We start from the raw sequence: 19174 nt of genomic DNA, 5'->3' as shown, positions 1-19174 counted from the left end.
ATTACAAAAATTATAAAAATAGGTTGAGCAATTTATACCTTAAATGATAAAACTTAAATCCGACCTATATTTTAAACGTTTCTATCTATAAACCCCCCCTTTTTTTTTTTTTATAAATTCTATCCATAAAACCTTACACAACAGTGAATGGGATCATATTTGTTGATAAGTTCATAGCCTTTCTAGAGTGAAACATCAAACTATTGGGGACCAATATTTTGATGTGATATAGGGTTTGGCAACATATCATATCTTTTATTTATTTGTGTATATAAAAACAAAAGTTAATATAGTTATATTTGATTATTAAAATATATAATTTTTATTAGATACAAGTGTCCGTTAACATATTGGATTGAAAAATAATATAAGTACTATATTGAAAAAAGTGTTAAATTTGGATATCGAATTATATATTAAACCAAAGCAAGTAACAATGAAAGGCAAAATAACCCTTTGAGTCGATTGAGTCTTAGTTCTATTAGCATGAGCATTGTTACCAATGTAGGAGGACGTGGGTTCGAGTGCTTTGAAGTGCATTATCCTTCTATTTATGAGTTTGAGAGAGATTATAAGTAATTCTAAGCATTGTGTTAACAAGAACAGATATTATCAAAACCTATAATGAGATTGTTTAAAAAAAAAACTTTAAAACCCCCCCAAAACCATCCCACTCGAGGTAATTTAACATGAATAGGCTGGGTCAAATTTTAACATTTTTATTCGGTTTAAATTTAAGTAAAATTTTAAATCCATTTTTAAACCGAGCTCTAGCCTAAATTTTTTATTTGACTTGGCCTTAACCTAACTTCATCCATAGACAATTTTATTTTAGAGCATTTAATAGCATTTATTGAAACAAAGGAGGTTGAAGTTATGGAATTAATTCAAGAGGAAAAAGAAAACAGTTTAGGATTAAAAGTAATAATCAAATCAAAAACTAGAGTGATCATGGTTTTGGCTGGCCTGCTACCAAGGCCCGCCTAGAAAAATGGGAGGGTTTGGGTAAAAATATAGGCGAAAAAATGGGCTTGGGCAAAAAAATGAGGCCTGTTTAAAAAGCGGGCAGGCCTCGAGTAAGAGTTTTTGGCCGGGCCTGCCTGCCCAAACCAATTATATATTAATATATAATTTTTTATTTTATTTTAATTATTTTAAATTTTAATATAACTATTTTTTATTATATTGTTAATTTGTGTATTGTTTTAAAATTGTTTTAGTATTATTTTATTTATTTTAATATTTTTAAATATATTTGATTTATTATATTTTTAAATTTTTTATTTAATGAAATAAGAAAAATTAATATGGGCCGGGCCGGGCCGGGCTTGGGCTTAGTAATTTTATTTCGGGCGGGCTTGGGCAAAATTTTAGGCCCATATTTGGGCCGGGCAGGCCCGGCCTAGTAGACGGGCCTAAAATTTTATTTGGGCCCGGCCCAAACCCGCCCGCCCGCCCATGATCACCTCTATCAAAAACCAAGTCATCAACAACAAACTTTACTATAAAAAAATTAAATTGATTTTTGATTGATAAAATCTTAAAACAGAGAGATGTTTATGAGTCGAATTAGATTTTGGTTTGAGAATAATTTTATTATTATTTCAACTTAGTTTAATCCAAATATGTTCTTAAAACTTTACTCAAAACTGTTCGTATTTATAAATGAATAACTCAAACTCATTTTAAGCTCACTTATATTAATTTTAAAATGAAAAATAGTTTTAATTTAATATTTAATAATTTTATTTTCTACTTATTAAAATTATATATATATAAACAACTTAAATATGTATACATTACAACATTAAATATTACTATACATATATTTTTTTGTTATATATATATTTAAATTTATTTTTGTGTTATAAAGGACATAATATTTAAAAATAAAACAATATAATATATTATAAATTTAGAAAACAAATTAGGTCGAGCTTGGGCTTTGAATGCTTAAGTTCGAGCTATATTTATATCTTAAATGAACCTATTTATTTTTTTCAAATTCATTTTTTGGGCACAATATTATTGTTCAAACTCTTTCAAATTTTAAACAAGCTTTCAAGCTTAAACGAATAACTCAATCTATAAATAAATCTATTTAATCTATGATCAAATCTAATAAGTACGAAAATTACAATTTCCGAATCATTAGGGACGAATTTAAAATTGCAAATTAATCCAAATTCCAAATTCAATTTTATAAAATGCTTTTGTTACAAAAATATTTTATTTAAAAGGACTTGCGTTGTTATCAAATCTTTAATTGGAACCTAATCATAGACTTGTGTAACTTGGCAGCACTGGATAACTGCTCCCTCTGGAACAAGAATCCAATTTCAACCACATTAACGAGCCGCTAGTTAGAGTTGTTCTTAGTTGGTCTTGGTGCGTGGATTACCCTAGAACAACCACTTTTTCTTTTATGGTACGCCCTCACTTTCTTATCCAATCAAACCTCGCCACCTACGCAAGTGAGCGCAGCCCATTTTTTAGCACTAAAAGCCTAAAACCCAAAGCAAAATAGCCTTCGATAGATCGCCAAATACAAAGGTCTAATTCTGATTTTAGTCCCTCTATCATGCTGAAAATTTTAGATTAGTCATTACTTTTATAATATTCTCAACATGATCAGATTGATAGCAATGTTGTTATTTGTTCATTCGATCAAAATCAATCATAATCAATCAATAATAAATTTATAAATTACCAACCAGGCTTGTAATGGTTGATTTAAATTGTATATGTTCTGTTATTAATTTACATCGAAGTTTTAAAAAATAAATCGGTGGTTGAACTGAGCTGACAATTGATTTTCGGTTCAATCAGTTTAAAATTAAAACATTTTAATGGGGTAGATATCAATTTACGCATAAACTCTGGTTCAACGTGAAATTTGATACATAAACTTTTATTTGGTACAATCATGCACATGAAACTTAAACTGTGATTCAAATGTGCACATGAAACTTCGATTTTAATTCAATCGTATATATTTAAATAAATGAATACATACATTTATTTTCATATTAGATTAATAATAATTATTTGTGTATTCAATATATCAATGTAAAGCGGTGTTAATTCGATAGTGTTTTTAGTAATTTGTGAAAATTAAATCAAATTAAAATTTTATTTATAAATTTACACAAAATTAAAGTTAATGTATAGTTTTAATATTTATCTAAATTTTAAAAATAAGAAAATTCTTAAATATTTAAAAATATTTAATAAATAATTAGAAAAATTATAAAAAATTAATGGATAAAAAAACATATAAACATCCATTTTATAAATTATAAAAATTAAATTAAATATTAAATCTAATTTAAATATAATTCAACTAGTTTTGTACCGATTCAATCTAACTCTAGTTTATTGAAACTAACTGGACCACCAATTTCTGGTTCAATTAGTTCAATTAGTCGGTCCGATTGATTTTCAGTAACTATATATACATCTATTGATAATTCTATAAAAATAAGTAACAACGCTTTGGAGCTTTGAGATCCTAAATTCGAGTTCCACCCAAAATTCCGGAATCCTTCTAAGTGTGCAAATTAATGTAGAGAGGTTAGTCTCTAGTTTCAACATAATTAAAGGAGCTAACCACGTAATTATGGTTTAACTCGTTAAATCAGTTAGTCCATTTGATTTCCAACAACTATATATACATCAGTTGATAATTCTATAAAAATAACTAATAAGGCTTTGGAACTTTGAGATCCTAAATTCGAGTTTCACCCAAAGTTCTCGAATCCTTCGAAGTGTGCAAATTAAAGTAGGGAGATTAGTGTCTAGTTTCAACATAATTAAAGGGACTAATCTCAAATTACACCACAACAAAAATTAATTAAAATAATCCTCAAATTCTCCGCCCATTTTCATTTTCTTTATAACTCCTATAAATATCACTAGCTCATTTAACGTTTCCATTTCTTTGAAATTCAATTTAATTTATTTATTTTTTCCAATTTTTTTTTCGCGGGTGCAAATCGAAATCCCAAATGGCGGCTACCTTCCATGGAGTTGGAGCTACTGTTGCAGCTTTATCATCATCATCATCACCATCGAATTCTTTCGGTTCCAAGAAACTCCTTTCTTCTCCTTCTAGATCTTTCTCCGGTTCGATTCACTTGAAATTTTTCTCCGATTTTTCTTTTTCTCAATTCATTTCATTTTTTTAATTGAAACTTGATTTGATGCAGTGCGGAAACGAGCGAGCTTCACAGTGGTCAGATCTGATGGAAGTGTGAACTTCGATCTTAATTCCAAAGGTCGAAGAGCTCAACAATTGATTGCTAATGCAGTTGCAGTAATGATTTTCTTTTTCTTTTTTTTTATTTATGTTTTGAATTTTAATTAGTTTTTTTTATGCTAAATTTGATTGTATTTTTGTTTATTTCTTTTAGACTAAAGCTGATAGCTCTCCAGCTTCGTCATCTTCGAAACCAGGGTATGATTTTGTTTTTTAATTTAACTTTCGTAGTTTACATTACGCCTTTTAAGAAAGTTAAAAGCTAGTGATTAAGTATACTAATATCTCATGTAAATTTGAAAGATGTAAATCGTAGTACTATATTATTAGCATTGATTGTCAAATTTTGTTAATCTTTTTTCTTATTTGGAATTTAATGTATTTAGGCTTTCTATGAGGGTTAATATAACCTTTAGTCTGAACTTGGCAATTCCTTTTTGTCCGTTTTGGTACTTGAACTTGGCAATTAGGTCCATTTTAGTCTCTGAACTTATCAAATGTAAAAACTTGATGATGTAGCATATTCTCAGTGAATCATGTTATCAAATTTTGACGAATCCAAGTTTAAGGATCAAAATAAACTTATTTGCCAAGTTTAGGTACTAAAGTGGACCCAAAAGAATACAGGTACCATGCTGGACCTGATTGCCAAGTTTAGGAGCTAAAAGTTATATTAACCCTTTCTAATAAGATTTATCCATTGGTTTCTTCTATTTAAATATTGTTTTTTTTTTCTTCTTTTGTTTAATCTCATAGTCCTGCTTGCATGCTTAACAAAGGTTTCATCCTCATTGTTGTGTAAGGTTCATGCATTTGATATTTTGATACCATTCGTCTCTTTGTAATATAAAATGCGGTTTTATTTTTTGCAAATAAATTTATTGTTGATCTTGTTCTGTTATAGCCAGCTTAGCTTCCATTTGTATGTGTAGTGGAAGGCAGTTCACACGATACTGGAGTGCCTAAAGGTACAATGCCATTTAGGCACTCCAGTATGGTTGCAAACTATGTTACTCGGACTTCGGTATAAGCGTTGGATCTAAGTATATATCTGACACGGGTATGGTTAGTCTTTCTTAAGGTTTTCCATGTATTTAGAGGATCTTTGGAGATCATATCCACATAACCAAGTGTCGGACACAGATGCTTCAAGGAAAATGAAGAGTCCGAGCAACATAGGTTTCAACACCCTCCCATTGCACCTCTAAAGGGAGCTCTAGACTTCTCAAAGGCCTTTGTTTCAACAAACATTGTTCTTTTCTGTTGCAATCCTGAAAATTCTAGTGGGATGAGTCGTCTCAGTCCTTATATTGTCATCGACCAGATGCCATGGACCTGTGTGTCAAATGTCGAATAAAAAAGGTGTCATTTGAATGTCAGGTGTATGCATGCATGCATGTATATATATGTCTATGTTTTTGCACGATGAAATGGATTGATGTTGCATAGTCAAAATTTGGTATTCGTACTTGTTATCATCATCAAGTCTCTATATCATGTCAGCATCACTTATCAGTAACATATTTACCTAGATCTATGTTGTATCACCAGGCATGAGCTTTTACTTTTCGAAGCTCTACGAGAGGGTTTGGAAGAAGAAATGGAAAGGGATCCCTGTGTATGCGTCATGGGTGAAGATGTCGGTCACTATGGAGGCTCATACAAAGTGACCAAAGGATTGGCTACCAAGTTCGGGGACCTCAGAGTTCTCGACACCCCTATTGCAGAGAACTCATTCACTGGCATGGGGATCGGAGCTGCTATGACTGGTCTTAGACCGGTTGTTGAGGGCATGAACATGGGTTTTCTCCTCCTTGCTTTTAATCAAATCTCCAACAACTGTGGTATGCTTCATTATACATCCGGTGGCCAGTTCACCATACCAATAGTCATTCGTGGTCCTGGTGGTGTTGGACGTCAACTAGGGGCCGAGCACTCTCAACGTCTCGAGTCGTATTTCCAGTCGATTCCTGGAATCCAAATGGTTGCATGTTCAACCCCTTACAATGCCAAGGGCTTAATGAAGGCTGCAATCAGAAGCGAGAACCCCGTTATACTTTTCGAGCACGTTTTGTTGTACAACCTCAAGGAGAGAATTCCAGATGAGGATTACATCTGCAATCTCGAAGAAGCCGAGATGGTAAGACCTGGAGAACATGTTACTATTCTAACCTATTCAAGGATGAGATATCACGTGATGCAGGCAGCAAAAACTTTGGTGAACAAGGGTTATGATCCTGAAGTAATCGACATTAGGTCTTTGAAACCATTCGATCTTTACACCATCGGGAACTCGGTGAAGAAAACACACCGTGTTCTTATCGTGGAGGAATGCATGCGGACCGGTGGTATTGGTGCTAGCTTGACCGCTGCCATCACTGAGAATTTCAACGATTATTTGGATGCTCCTGTTATGTGCTTATCTTCACAGGATGTGCCTACACCCTACGCCGGAACATTGGAGGAATGGACCGTTGTTCAGCCGGCCCAGATTGTGACGGCTGTCGAGCAACTCTGTCAGTAGTAGCTGAAACAGTGATTGCACAGGTGAAGTTTCTGTTACCCTTAGACTAGTTCTCATGCAAACTCTGTTTCCGATATATACTTTCCAGTTCATTACCAACATTGTGTCCGTTAAAACTCGATAAATATTTATCGAGTCAAGGCCTGTTATTTGTTTGATCTGGTTCTTCCTTGACTGAGAAAGGCAAAATAGGATCCTGTTTAAGCAATAGTTTACAGGTAGAATACTGAAAAAATTAACTCACGGGATAAAATGTGTATTCCATTTCGTCTATTTTTTTCCCTTTTGGTATGAATATTTGGAAACTTGTGGATGTCAGTATTTGGGTTGAAATATTATTTTGTCTGATATTCAAATTTGTCTACAATGATCAAACCATTTTTGATATTTGAATATGCTATTCACTATTTTTTTTTTTAAAAAAAAACTCAACATTTGATTATCTGAATCAACTAAAGTGAATTGATGCAACATCCCACATTTAAAACATAAGTCAAATCATTCTATTTTCAATTTTGAACTTTTAAATTTTAGTCTATTAATTATTTTCTTTTCAAAATTGAAATTTTAGTCCATTCATTTTCTTTTCAAAATTGATACGTCCAACATATTGTGTAATCCCAAATCAACTTATCATATCCATATATTACTCATAAAAACACAAAATCAACTTATCATATCCATATATTACTCATAAAAATTTTGGTTAATAAATTTAACTATTATCATTTACATTACAATTAAAATTTCAAAATCAACATAAAAATTTAGTTAATAAATTTAAAGATTATTGTTTACATTAAAATTAAAATTTTAAAATCCACAATATGACGCTTATAAATGCTCTAATCGAAAATATTTAACTTTACACATGATACTATTTTGGTTAAGATTAGATATTCAAATTTTAAAAAATTACATGATCTTATGTTTTAATTTGCTTGTCGTCCATCTATTTTTTGTATGAGTGGTTTTTTATATGCGTTTAAGAAATAAATTCAATTATTTGTTTATATATGCAATAAATAAGCATAAAAATAAGGATAGAAGAGTCTAGAAATTTTCTTTACATTTACAATCTCAATTACTACAAATTACTGTACATGGATCTAACAATGGGATTTTGAAAGAAAATCAAAGTTTATGCCAAGTAATTGTATATTTGTGGATTGTTCTTGTCTCGTTCCAGGTACTCCCTGTCGATGAGAGACTCGATTCTTTTCTTCAAATCAGCCGGTTTTATCGGAAACTTAAGCTGTTCAACGACCCGAAAACATATTCTCAATATACATCAAAAAGGAAAACGTATTACCCATTTGATCATCAATTGCAATGATCTAATTATCGTACAAGACTAGGATCATTCTCAATCAGTTCGGGTCAAAAATTGACAGGTTTATACACAATGCAAACAGTGAATGTACCTGAGAGGGCACTCTATTATAGGGACTTGACCAAATTAGTCCCTCTACTATTAAATGAATCAATTTAATCCTTGTACTATTAAAAAGAATCAAATAAGACTAAATTGTTTAACAGAGTTAATATTTTTATAGTTTTCATGGTTTCCGAAATGAAATCTTTCCTTTGGAATTGAACTGCATTTGAAAAAATAATTTTCAAGATATTTTTTATATAGTAAATGTTAGCTCCGTTGCAATTTGAACTTATTTGATTCTTTTTAATAGTATGGGGATTAAATTGATCTATTTAATAATAGAGGGACTAATTTGATCCAGTCCCTATAATATAGGAGGTACTTTAACCCAATGCAAAAAATAAGAATACACTTACCTGTTGGAAGAGTTCGGTTATCAAAAGGGTGTGGCTCAACACTTTCCTTGTCTTCATTATCCGAACAATAGCAGCATCGACCTGTGATAAAATTGAGCAGTAAAGCATATTTTTTATTAAGCTTGTTCATGTGAGGTGTCTTTCCGTTCGTTTCATTTGTATTAGTGGATAGATAGAATGCGAGACAACGCAAGTGTAAAGCAAATCCAAACCTGATATTGACGGTCTTGAAATACTCTTTCGGTAGTGCTCGTGTTTTCCTCCACTGTCTCTTTCATCTGGATTGCGTTTACCTGTGTTCCGAAAGGAAAAGTTAGTTTGGTCCCTTAGACCTATCGATTCTGATTCGAACATGAAAACCCAATTTGATTAATTCAACCTGATACAATCTCATTTGACATAAAAAGTTAATAACCTAAACTTGAAATGACCTAAATCTGAAACTAACCTGAACCTGAAATGACCCAAAATTTTTAAACACGAGTCAACCCGACCCACCAATTGAGAGGTCTACTTGGGAGTCAGTTCAATTAAATAGCAAAGAGATAAGCTTGACAAGAATTTAGTTGATCTAAAAAAGTATTCACTTACCATGGTTTGATTTGTCAAAAAAACGTTACAAACGTATGTACCTTTATACGATAGAGAGGAGCAGAAAATCCTTCATTGAAAACGAAAGAATCATCATCTTCCACCTCCCTCCCTTTTGGCAACTGCAGTACACGAAAGCAAACCAAGATAAGGTCACCAACTACACCAGCCCAAACTCCAAGTTAAAATGGTAAGTGCAATAATTAAATCGGCATACCTTTTGCAGGACTCGTACTTTACCGCATGCAAGGGACTGCAAGGTCCTTCTCAATTCCTTATCCTCTATGGCAGTAGAGTCCTTAATGTCTTGAAAGCTAAGCTTCTCGGCATCGTTGAACAACATCAGAACTACAGTCTAGAGAGTAAACAACAACAATAAATTGAGAAAACGGTTAGAATATGTCTGCTTGTACAGAACATTAGAACAGGGAAACAAAATGAGAACCGAAGTGCTGACCTGAAATAAGGAAACTGCGAGCTCCTTTTTACCTTTGGTAAAATCGGCTTTCAATACACAATGACCTAACGAGTTTTGCCACATTAACCGCCTCCCACTGTACTTGCTTAAGTAGAACTCCTTAAAGATGTCCTGTTACACCAACTAGAATATGGTGTTAGATAACTTCTCAATAGAAGAACTTACCAGTGTTTATAACAGTGAACATTTCATCCTAAAACCTGCAGCAAACCTGATAGACGTTCAACTCATGAGGAAGTCGAACAACCATAGGTGGATATGTTGGCCAGTACCTGTGCAGCTCAACAGCCAGAGTAGAATTAAATATCTCAACAATAAACTAATCGATTATGCCACTATGACTTAATAGAGATAACGGTGAAATAAGATTTACCCGGTTGTTAAGACGTGGACACTCATCTCGATTCCAGATGGAAGTTTCGTCCTGGCCTGTGATGATTGCTTGAATGATTCATTTATCTCCTTTGATAGTTCAATATCCTGCATAAAAATCACAAGGCAAGGTCAATTGCATTAAAGTTGCATTCGTATTAATCTCATATTACTAAATTTCCTCAAACCAAAAGTATAAGTAAAATGATTTGACTGTATACACATTCTGGTCATAAGAATCCAGTCACATAGTCATTAGTCAGATCCTAAGTTGACCAATACAAGAGAAGGTAATCCAAGAAACGAAAGATAAATTTAACTTCCAGAATCCTTTTCTCTTCTCTTCCCGACTTCCCCTGTGATTTTATTACATTAATAGATTTACCTGCATAATCCATCCTCACCAAGGTTTTCAAAACCAAACCACTGGTCAAACCAGTCAGACCACCGGTTCCCAGTTCGACCAATTCAATTGAATAAATTATCAAAAAATATTAAAAATAGAGAAAACCAGTTCAATCGGTTCCAGTGGTTGGACTGACCGGTTCTGAAAACAGTGAGCCTTATGGCACAATAAATTTTTTACATAATGATTAGTTCATTGCATACTCTTTGCAAGGATTAATCATAATCGATCCGACTCCTTTATGAGTTATAACACTCCTGGGGCCAATACCACCAATGGCTAACATTTTCTTAATGGTTATAATTGGATCGCCATGTTTGCAATGGTCAATTGCACAAGTTCACGAGACATTTTATTAGAAATTCCAGTGGCAATATTTATTGGATACATTTCTTTGACAAAACTTATAAAAGATATAGAGGCAGACCTTGAACATTCCTTCAAGTTTGTTCGTAAACTGGCTGCCACACTCGGTCTTCAGCTGCAGCATCATAATAACATAACAATTTAATACAATCTTTAAAACGTGTCATTTAATGCAAAAAGAAGAAGATAATGACCTTAGAGATCATGGATTTCTCTGCATCAATAGAAGCACTCTTTCCTAGCAGCAGCCTTTTTGCAAGATCCTTCTTATAGAATGCTTCGAATACGTCCTTGCCCTTAGTTACCAACAAAAACATTGTTCACATCTCTAGCATTAACTTGTACGACAAGAAAAGTAAGAAATACACACAAAGAGGACTGTTATCTGAGGGCAAAGGAATATTTAATGATTTTTATAGTGAAAACATGGACCCTACCTGGATGAACCTGAATAAAACCAAAACTTTATCAAGTGTACCCTCTAATTCCTCTTCAGAAGTACCCTTATTTCCAGCACGAAGCTTTTCATCCAGAAACTTGGCGATCAGTTCTGCGGGTCGGTTCTATTAAACATAATGCAGAATTAAACCATCAGTTGAGTCAAGTGTGAAAAATATGGTAATCTAAATTAGGAATATTGCTGAACTGATTAAAACCTAATAAGAAGACTGCAGTTCAAAAGTAAAATAATCTCCAAGTGCTAACCTGACGAATGTTAATTAGATGCTCAAATGCATCCCTAATGTGGTTGCAAAATCCTTCATTCTTCGAAAAGCTTTCTTCCCATATTAAGTCAAGTGAAGCCTTAAATTCTAACAATGATGGCACCATGTCCTTGTCTTTCTCTTCATCCATGACAATGCCCTGCCCAGTTCTCCGAATATATGAACTCACGGCCTGCCTGAGTGCTTCAAGAGAATTGACCCTTGAAAACAGTGAGTACATCCTCTGAAGGTCCTCAATACGGTGTCCATCCATAAGCATCATAAATCCCTATATAAATCAGAGAAATTATAACTATTAAAAGATACATATCCAAGCTGGCATACAAAGTGCACAAACAACTGACGATTCATATTCATACCTTATCAAGAATGGCATGTATATGACGTTCAAGGAGTTGCCTTTCCACTGTTGCTATTAGTGGCTTTCTTGTAAGATCACTCAGGTAGAGTAAACATCTTTCATGTTCTTCATGTAACCTAGTCTGCAAGAATATAATCAAAATCTTAACAAAGATAATTTACACAAAATCTTAAGTGGGATAAACACGTATATTCCAAATAAAAATGGAATAATATGGTAGATCAACATATAAGAAGGATGAACGTGTATGCTTCAAAATACAAGCACTAGTCACTACTAATTGAGAACATAAAACATTAAAAGCACCTCAACATGCTTCAGGTAATCTGGAACATCATATTGTTGCATGTATTTTGTTCCTCCAGCCGCATAAAACTCAGACGTGCACTCTAGGAATGGCTTCTCAAAGCTTCCTGAGTAAATGCCTAAGGCAGTGAACATCTGCAAAAGATGGTTAATGAGTGTTCTGTCGACAGCTTCTCCTAACCTGCATAATCAAAAAACAGATACGGTGGATTCCAGGATGCTAACTATAAACACTAAGATGAGAATTTATCATCGCACATCATTCTTGAACCAAGACGGTGAATATGTGAATGGAAACTCTTGAGGTATTGATGATTAAAATGAGTCAGAAAGAACAAAAAGAATAATAGACAAGTAGGCTAGAATTAAATTGATGTTAATTATCCCTTAAAGAAACTTTTTTCTTCAACAGAAACCATGCTACCACAATGACACTAGAACAAGAATGTATAAGTCAATTCAAGTTGACCAATTCTCATCATGTTGCAGTTTGCCTCTTTTAACTTTTACCTCTCCACTTGTACTTGCGCACAGGAAATTCAACACGCCATCAAGTTGGTTGGTCTGAAGTCCTCGAAAATAAGTTAACCATAGTATATATTTATATATACTTTCATCCAGTAGTATTGTTAGTTATGTACTATCACCAAAGCCAACACGATAGCAACCAACAGTATAGCTTTTTTCCAATTTATTATACCTATTCATCAATTACATGAAGAGAAGCATAGTTTCATCCATAACTATCACAATACTCAATGATACACAATCCATTACAGTATTCATCTAAAACTATTATGCATATTTTGCATAGGTTATATTTCGGAACCAAAAAACCTAGAATAAAAAGATTTTGTATATTTCAACTTAAAATTCATAAGAATTACCTCTCACTCTCAATCATTCTTAAAAGGCCAGTAACAGTTTTGTGCTCAACTTCAGGAGCTAGAGAAAGATGTTTTCGGAAGAGTTGCAAGCCCATGTCCCATAATGAACGTACATTTGGGGTTTGCTTAACATATGTTCTGTCAAGATACAAGGCTATACTACGAATCATCAACATTTGATCACAAAGATCTTGCCAACATTTCTCAACGAGTGATAAGAAAACAACCAGATCTGGGCTTTGCCCTACCAAAGACCTTAGTGCAGCAGATATATGTTCTTCACACTCTTTTTCAATTCGCTGATAAAGGCTTCCTCCCAACTTGTGTAGGCAAAGATTATTGACATCCTAAAGGAAGCATGATCGATTACCAAGACATAATATCGATCAAATTACAAATGGCTTTCATAATCAAAATAGAGAGAATCAAGAAATAACAGAGGTTTACCTGATAAAGCTTCTCCAAGTCACAAGAATCTGGTTGCTTCAAAAAGATAGCATTAATGGCTGACTTCAACTTTGCCCAAGTCTCCTCCTCAAAATTTGTAGGCATTGTCGGTTTTGCTACACAGAAACAACAAAAGTCAGAAACCATTCTGAATACATGTTCTACACATTTTGCATTTTAATAATGCTCTTCTAGCTTTCTACCATTAGTTCATGCAAACAACATAGTTTTAGAGATATAATATGATTCAGAAATACAAAAAAGAAACCAAAAAAACTTAGTTCAACACAAGCAAATAACCTTACTGATAACAGGTTGAATCACCTGCTAACTAAAACTATAGCTGTTTAGAAAGACTAAGTAGCTGCTTGTACTTATGCAAGCACACATCATAGATGCAGAGGAGAATCCAAGGGCAGGCAGTGGCCTTGCCACCCCCCCCCCCAAAAAAAAATTTTTTTTTTTAGTATTTGAATTACATTTTCTTTGATAAATTAACAGAAAATGTCAATAAAAAAAGCAAAAGAGTGTAGGTTGAGAGCTTTTAATGTAAAGTTGCATTAGCAGACCTACAACACAAAGGCAAGAAAACGAAGAATGTACCGAAACCATGTAAACAAACGAGAAACTTAGGACCCTCAATTTGTTTAGTATAAATAGTGTTCCTCTTAAAAACCGATATCAATTTCGAATCATCATAAAATGATTGTAAGTAATGCCCAGATTACACTGAAAAAGGTAACACTTCTTAGGATCAGCTAACAGTTCTCTATAGAAACTTTTATTTAAAACTATATAGGAAGTCATGGAAAGTACTTGGTCTCATTTAAACGGTTTAAATAGAACAATCCATAAAAAAATATTAAATAATTCAGTGCCTATTAAATATAAATTAGTGTTAGCCCAGTAAAACTGTGAAAAACGAACTATACAAATAAATTAACCAGTGAAAAGATCCTATAATCAATCAAAACTCCAAGTTTCTGAATTTCATCACCTTTAATCCCTAATTCGTCATTCCATAAACGACCCAACAACCAAAACCACTCAGTTTCTAAGATCAAACACTCAAATGAACTAGAACAAGCAATTTAATAAATGCCCAGAAAATAAATTTCACGAAGACAAAAAAATAATGAGATCGAGACCAATAAAAATTATATAAAGAAAAAAAAACCTTTAACGAATTTGATGACGAGCTTTTTGGCGGGTTGAGGCGGGGTTGCTTTTTTACGAGAGAGATTAGCGGTGGCGGGAGAACGAGGAACACCGGACTTAGAATCATCGCCGAGGGACATAGATGAAGGGTCGAAAACGACGTCGTTACCGTCTTGATGGTGGTGATGAAGGCCGTTTTTGTTTGGGTCTATAGAACCAGCCACCGCTTGGGACTTTGCTTTCGTCATTGATGATTTGCAGATGAAAAAGAAGAAGAAGAAGCAGCAATGGCGTTTTGGGGGTTAGCGATTAGCGTTGCTTAAGAGAGCGTTTTGTGAAAGGAGATTGAAAGACATGAAAGTGATGATCAAAGAGATCGTCGTAAGAATATTTTCAGCTTCATTTACTTATTTATTTTCCTTTACCTTGATTTCTCTTACGGTGCCATTTAGGAAAAATAATTTTAATTATGCTATTAATCCTTGTAATTTACAAAAATTGTATTTAGAATGATCCTCGATTAAATCTACAATTGTACCGCATAATATAAGACTCGTATTGAATTTAACCAAACAAATTCAATTACTACTATTTGAGTTAGGACTAATGTTTTAAATTTTGAAAAGTATAGGGACTGAAATTGATCAAATTAAAGTATAAAAACTAAATCCACAACTTTCACAAGATATAGTAGTTAATAGCATAATTTAACAAAAAAATTACTTTAAAAACCGTAATCAGTCCAACCATCAATTCAACAATAATTAAATAAAAATAGAAATACATAAAAATATTTTTTTTAAATTATAAAATGGTTCAACCATCATTTTTTTCTCGATTTCTAATTTTTTTTTTACCAATCCCAAACAATTTGCTCAAGTGTTAATTCAATCCCTTTACTCAAATTAATATATAGGTTGATTTCCCGTTCAACTGAACATTTCGATTCAACTCCAACAATATTGAAAAAAAAAAGTATTTTTTTTCGAAAAGTGTTAATATGTAAATTTTGACCCTAATATGAATTTCAACGTATTAATTTAGATTCAAACTTGATCTAATTTTATTTTGTTATATAAAAATAATAATTTAAACTCGAATTGAATTAAACCTGAAAATTCATAACTAAAACAACGTAAACTCAAATGACGAGAGCTCAAAACAATACAAATACAAAAAAAAAATATCGCACTCAAAATAAATTTTTATTGTATTGGAATTTATTATATAAATTTATATTTTAAATAAATAATATGAATACAACTTAAAATATACAATAAATACGACTTAAAAACAACGATGGCGGTAAAATTAGATATTGTAGCGATACTGTAGTGTGAAACAAAAAGAAAGTTAAATGCATCGCACTGAAACTAAACGCCCATACAAAATTACCCTTAGTGATTGATGTATAAGTGTATGAGTATGATATGTGGTTAGTTTTTACTATTAGTCCATTTAATATGTCTAAATTATATATTTAGTCCTTACATTTTAATTTGGTCATTTTTAATTCTTATTTTTTTTATTTTTAAAATTTTAATTTTTACCGAATAATACTTGTTATATTCATTAAACATTGTTGAGTGTTTTTGTGTCTGTCCTCTTTACGAAAGCCAATTTTCTATTTATATGACATGGTTCCATGATTTGATATACTAGGATTAGATAGGCCCCATGTAGGTCAACATGTATTTTAATATAGGGTCAATATGTGTATACTACTATAGAGTCACTTTGTATCTCTTCTTCAACCAGATAGGGGAGAAATGGTTATAGTATTCACCTCTACCCGATTCTTAAGCTGACTCGGTTCCCATACCAACCCACAACCTGAACAGCATGTCCAGCTCACTAATATATAGTTTGCCACCATACAGTTTGCCTGCATGGGTTTGTAGCACCATGTAGGCCACCTCCTACTTAGGAAACATGTGTTGACCTGCATGGGAGTCTACTTAATCTTAGTACATCAAATCATGAAACCAAGCCATATAAATAAGAAATTGGCTTCCATTATGAGGATATACACATAAATATTTAACAAATTTTATTTTTTTTTAAATTTTATGCAAAAAGTATATCATCACTATTTTCACATCTAGTCACAAAAAAGCCAATTAATAGAATTAATATTTGTTATTTGTGTCAAAATTAAAATTTCGAAAAATATTGGGCTAAGAATGATTAATTTGGAGAACTTTTACTAAATCTAAAACTTATACATAATATAGTATTAATACCATAATTTAACCAAGCAAATTTAATTTTTATCGTTCAAGTTAGGACCAAAAATTTAAAATTTGAAAAGCACTCAGACTAAAAGCAGTGGCGGAACAGGGGGGCTGGGAATGAAAAAATTTCCATATGGCCCCTTTAAAATTTTTAAAATTTTAAATTAGTAAAGGTAAAATTACACTTTGGTCCCCCTAAAAATATAAAAATCTGATTTAGTCATTTAAAAATTATAAAGATATAGTCTATTAAAATAGTGGAATTTTATTTTTTCTATCGTAAAAATTATAATTTAATTTCAGCCCTCCTTAAAAATTTTCTAATTTCGCTCCTGACTAAAAGTCACCAAATTCAACCTATAATATATTAAGTCTGACTTGATCCAATCTCGATTTTTTTTTCTTTATTAAAAAAAGTTAAACTTAAGGAAAAGATTTTGAAAAAAAAAAAATCATCTTTTTTATTGAACAAATTTGGGGATGCCAAATTTTATTTTTAGTTTTTACATTTTAATCCTGTGGGTTGGGGTAGGCATTTAACTCTTCTATCCGGGCCGGACCCATGGCAATGGCGACCCAATTTTTGCAAATAATTTTCGCTTAATGGTTTAAAAAACCTAAAGAAAAGAGATTTTTGCCATTGGGCTTATAGATTTTGGGTTAAATTCTAAAGTGCAATTTAATTCTTCACATTTTATGTTAGTTTAAATAGGTAAAAATTGGGTAAAAGTACCAAGTCTTTGTACTAAAAATAAAATTGAATTTTGCCTATTTTTTCAAAAAATGGGTAAATTAGTTCTGGTATGTTAGATCAAAGAGTAAATCGGTTTTTTTCTGTTAAAAATTTTATCCATTTTTATTGATAAAAATTGATATGACTAATAGAATAATCAAACAGTCACACATAGCGTGTCATGTGTATCTCATTCTAACGTATAAGGATTAGTTTTTAACAATAGAAATAGGTGAATTTTTTAATAGGACCAATTTGTTATTTGATATAATGTACAAGAATTAATTTGCTATTTTAAGAGTAGAGGGGACCAAATGCAATCCAATTTCGAGTATAAGGACCTCCATAATACTTTTACTGTAAAAATTGATAATTTATAACAATAGAAAAAGTTACCCTAACTTGATCAAATGAGCTATGGCATTAAATTTGTTTTAAAGATCGACGGAGTGTAATCTATGTATAATATAAAACTAACTCTTTTAGGAATCATTCAGAATAAATATAAGTTAGGAGTAGGGGTAATTTAGGTATTAAAAATTATGTATATTCTATATATAATATAAAACTAACTTTTTGGTGAGTCATTAGGAATAAATAGGGGTAATTTAGGTATTAAAAGTTAGGAGTAGGGGTAATTCCGACATTAAAAGTTATGTGTGATCTATATACAATATAAAACCAACTCCTTCCTGGAGTCATTAGGAATAAATAGGAGTAATTTAAGTATTAAAAGTTAGGAGTAAGGGTAATTCGAGTGTTAAAAGTTATGTATGATCTATATATATATAAAACCAAGCTCATTTGGGAGTCAATATGTAGAATTAGAACAAGTGACCACTGAGATTCGTGCAAGAGCATACACTTTAAATTTGAAAGGAAGGGTTCGAAAACATATTTATTCTAACTCTAAGGGGGAAATGCATTGGAGTACTAATGTGTACCATTCGTTCGAATTTACATATAGTAATGTCCGTCTCTTACCAAAAACAAGCCATTTGTGGATATTATCAGGGAGTTCGTACAAATGCAGTGTAGTTCCTTTTTTGCTCCACAAGGATCAAGATCAAATAAACATTCATTATCTTTTTACCAAAAAAGAAGAAGATAGGATTTGCAATTATTCAGAATTGAATCGAATAACAGGTGCTAAGCATTGGAGTCCTTAGGAATAAATAGGGGTAATTTAGGTATTAGAAGTTAGGAGTAGGGGTGATTTTGGTATTAAAATTTAAGGGCAATTTAGATATTTTGATAAAAAACTAATTAGTTATTTTAATTATTTGTGCTTTTGATTGTTTTTTTTTAATTTGTTGAAAGTTACTTTTGTAGTATTTATTTGAATTAATTGTATTTTAAATATCATATTTATTATTAAATTATTTTTATTAGCTTTTCTATTTTATTTTTTAACAATTTATTTTTTGTACGTCACGTAGATGCAACAAATTAAATTAAATTTATTTTAAGATATAGTTTTAAACTTTATTGTTAAACATATTAATTTAGTATTTTTAAACTAGATTTTATATTG

The 19174-nt window shown here is 31.9% G+C and overlaps 2 protein-coding genes across 2 annotated transcripts; one reads left to right on the top strand and one right to left on the bottom strand.

The window, feature by feature from the left end:
- Positions 1-3698: 3698 nt before the first annotated feature.
- LOC108457902 (pyruvate dehydrogenase E1 component subunit beta-3, chloroplastic-like) lies at positions 3699-7138 on the top strand. Its single transcript, XM_017757108.2, has 4 exons — positions 3699-4125; positions 4209-4315; positions 4413-4456; positions 5810-7138. The coding sequence occupies exons 1-4, from the start codon at positions 4008-4010 to the stop codon at positions 6780-6782; spliced, it is 1242 nt and encodes a 413-aa protein (XP_017612597.1). The 5' UTR covers positions 3699-4007; the 3' UTR covers positions 6783-7138.
- Positions 7139-7784: 646 nt separating this feature from the next.
- LOC108460847 (cullin-4-like) lies at positions 7785-15117 on the bottom strand. Its single transcript, XM_017760524.2, has 17 exons — positions 14693-15117; positions 13516-13631; positions 13069-13415; positions 12182-12362; positions 11874-11996; positions 11495-11782; positions 11227-11352; positions 10984-11085; positions 10851-10904; positions 10019-10125; positions 9857-9917; positions 9625-9756; positions 9385-9522; positions 9209-9289; positions 8789-8869; positions 8577-8657; positions 7785-8037 (listed from the first exon to the last, which is right to left on the bottom strand). Exons 1-17 carry the CDS (start codon positions 14919-14921, stop codon positions 7924-7926), a joined length of 2361 nt encoding a protein of 786 aa, XP_017616013.1. The 5' UTR covers positions 14922-15117; the 3' UTR covers positions 7785-7923.
- Positions 15118-19174: the final 4057 nt, after the last annotated feature.

This window comes from Gossypium arboreum, chromosome 6, assembly GCF_025698485.1.
Source record: "Gossypium arboreum isolate Shixiya-1 chromosome 6, ASM2569848v2, whole genome shotgun sequence".
In the NCBI taxonomy this organism is placed as follows: Eukaryota; Viridiplantae; Streptophyta; class Magnoliopsida; order Malvales; family Malvaceae; genus Gossypium; species Gossypium arboreum.
The sequence above is the reverse complement of the archived record's forward strand: the minus strand, read 5'-3'. Positions and strand labels throughout refer to the sequence as shown.